At 39.6% G+C, this 2,033-nt stretch overlaps 1 protein-coding gene across 1 annotated transcript; it reads right to left on the reverse strand.

Moving 5' to 3' along the window:
* On the reverse strand, positions 1-1,041 carry LOC125194994 (G-type lectin S-receptor-like serine/threonine-protein kinase At4g27290). Its single transcript, XM_048093202.1, has one exon. The coding sequence runs from the start codon at positions 1,039-1,041 to the stop codon at positions 1-3; it is 1,041 nt and encodes a 346-aa protein (XP_047949159.1).
* Between the last annotated feature and the right edge of the window lie 992 nt (positions 1,042-2,033).

Consider the following 2,033-nt stretch of genomic DNA (forward strand, 5'->3'; position numbering starts at 1 on the left):
TCAAGAACACATCATCCCGGCAGTTGAGTTGCGGAACCCTCCTAACACATCCACCTGACCAATCCGTTCGACTCTAGCTCCCCTGATCCTTGGGCTCAAATTTGTCGAGGCATTGACACGGGGGGATTCTGCAACGTTGCAACTGCCATATGCACCGCACTTATTGTAGTCGTCACAGATGTCAATCGGAAATCTATAGTAGATCCTCCATGCTTGATTTCCTTCATTCCAAGTCCAGCGGACTCCGTTGCCATCCGGATACAATGTGAGCCTAGTAACTACAGATGACTGCACGACATATTCCGAATGCATTACTCGGTTACTGTTCATCTCTATTGTAACCCTGATACTCGCAGCATCTGTAACCGTATACGCTATCCCACTAAACTGGACCCCGTTCCATGGCCCGTATCTGTATCTGACGCCTCTGCCTCCTTCAGTGAATATCTGTGGATATCCAGACAGGTCCATGTGTGTTCTAAACTTACAAGGAGCAGGATCATCGTCACTCCACCATGATGACATGTAACGCTCCTCCCCTCGGATCAGATCCGATCCCATTTTCATGCCAGGTATATATGTGTCGGTTGGATGATCGAAGCTATGCCACAGGAAATTCTCCGGCCTATCATCATCATCATCTGCATCCTTGACAACAAGATTCCCCGAATCTAGCAACTGTGCGGTTGGATTCTGCACGGTTCGTGATGCGTTGGTTGACCATATTAGGCCGTTGGTTTCGTTGACAAGACACAGAGTTCCTGCCTCGGTCAGTGTTAAGACGCCGGTTTTATTCGTGAGTGGAGCTCCTCTGTTGGCAACCCAAACCACGGTCTGGTTTGGTATGTTGTTGTACCATATGCCCAAATACCAGTTCCTACTATTCCCCGGGCTGAAGAAGCCGAGCGCGAACATTCCGCCTGATGAAACCAGTGTTTCTTCATCTCTAATGCTCTCAGAAATGTTGATGGAATCATTTGCAGCATGCAAAATGGTATGGATAAACAAAATGGCTAAAAAGGATTTCCAAATTTCTTTCATCTTAGTACTTCAATGTTTTGGCTGGTTCAGCAAGGATCTTAGCTTCAGAAGTAAGTGGAATAGGAGCTTTATAATGAAGAGTGTGTTTAAAGTGGACTTGCACTCATATGTTACTGCTTTTTCTATTTGCAGTTTTGGAAATTTCTTGTGTAGTCATTCAGTAGTTTAAATTTGATTAGAGTTGGCCAATCATTTTTGTCAAACATTGAATTCCACTTGTCAATCAGTTTAATAATTAAAATGTTAATCACATGACTAAAATCCCTTATTAATAAGAAGAAATTAGACCAAAGTGTTAGAAAAGGGGGAAGTTTGAATTTCATATTTATATGTTCGTAACTTGTCGAGTTGGGCAAGTTTATGATTGTTAAATTAGCTTATAGTCTAATATAAGTGGGACCTATGAGGATAAAGTTATTTGTTTGTTTAGAGGTATGAGGAAATCTGATAGTGTTGAATTTCGGTTTTCAACTCATAGCGAATGTCCAATGAGCTCAGACTGAACTAGTACTCCCTCATTCCACAGTAAGAATCACATTTTATCATTTCACTCAGTACGTCCCAAATAATAGTTACATTTTACTTTTACCTTCTCTAAATACTTCACTCATATTCCAATATAAAAGAAGTGGACTACATATTTCACTAACTATTCTAACTCACCATTCTTACCATTTCTTAAAACTTACGTTACACCAAATATGACTCTTATTGTAGGAAGGATAAAATATTTCCCAAAATCCTCTACTGTTTAGGACTGTGTTTCGTAGGTGTGATATAATAGTAGGATAATAAGAATTAATCCATCCATTTCTATTTATTTGTATTGCGGACAGTTCACAGGGATTCGGATTAGGTAGAATATGAAACACCCTTTTTGCCATATTATTCGCATTTTCTATTTCAGTCCGTCCTAAAATACTTACACTATTTATATTTTAAGTAAGAATTAGGATATTTAATTAATACTCCATTTGTCTCATAAAAATATG

The sequence above is a fragment of the Salvia hispanica genome, chromosome 6 (assembly GCF_023119035.1).
Source record: "Salvia hispanica cultivar TCC Black 2014 chromosome 6, UniMelb_Shisp_WGS_1.0, whole genome shotgun sequence".
NCBI classification, from domain to species: domain Eukaryota; kingdom Viridiplantae; phylum Streptophyta; class Magnoliopsida; order Lamiales; family Lamiaceae; genus Salvia; species Salvia hispanica.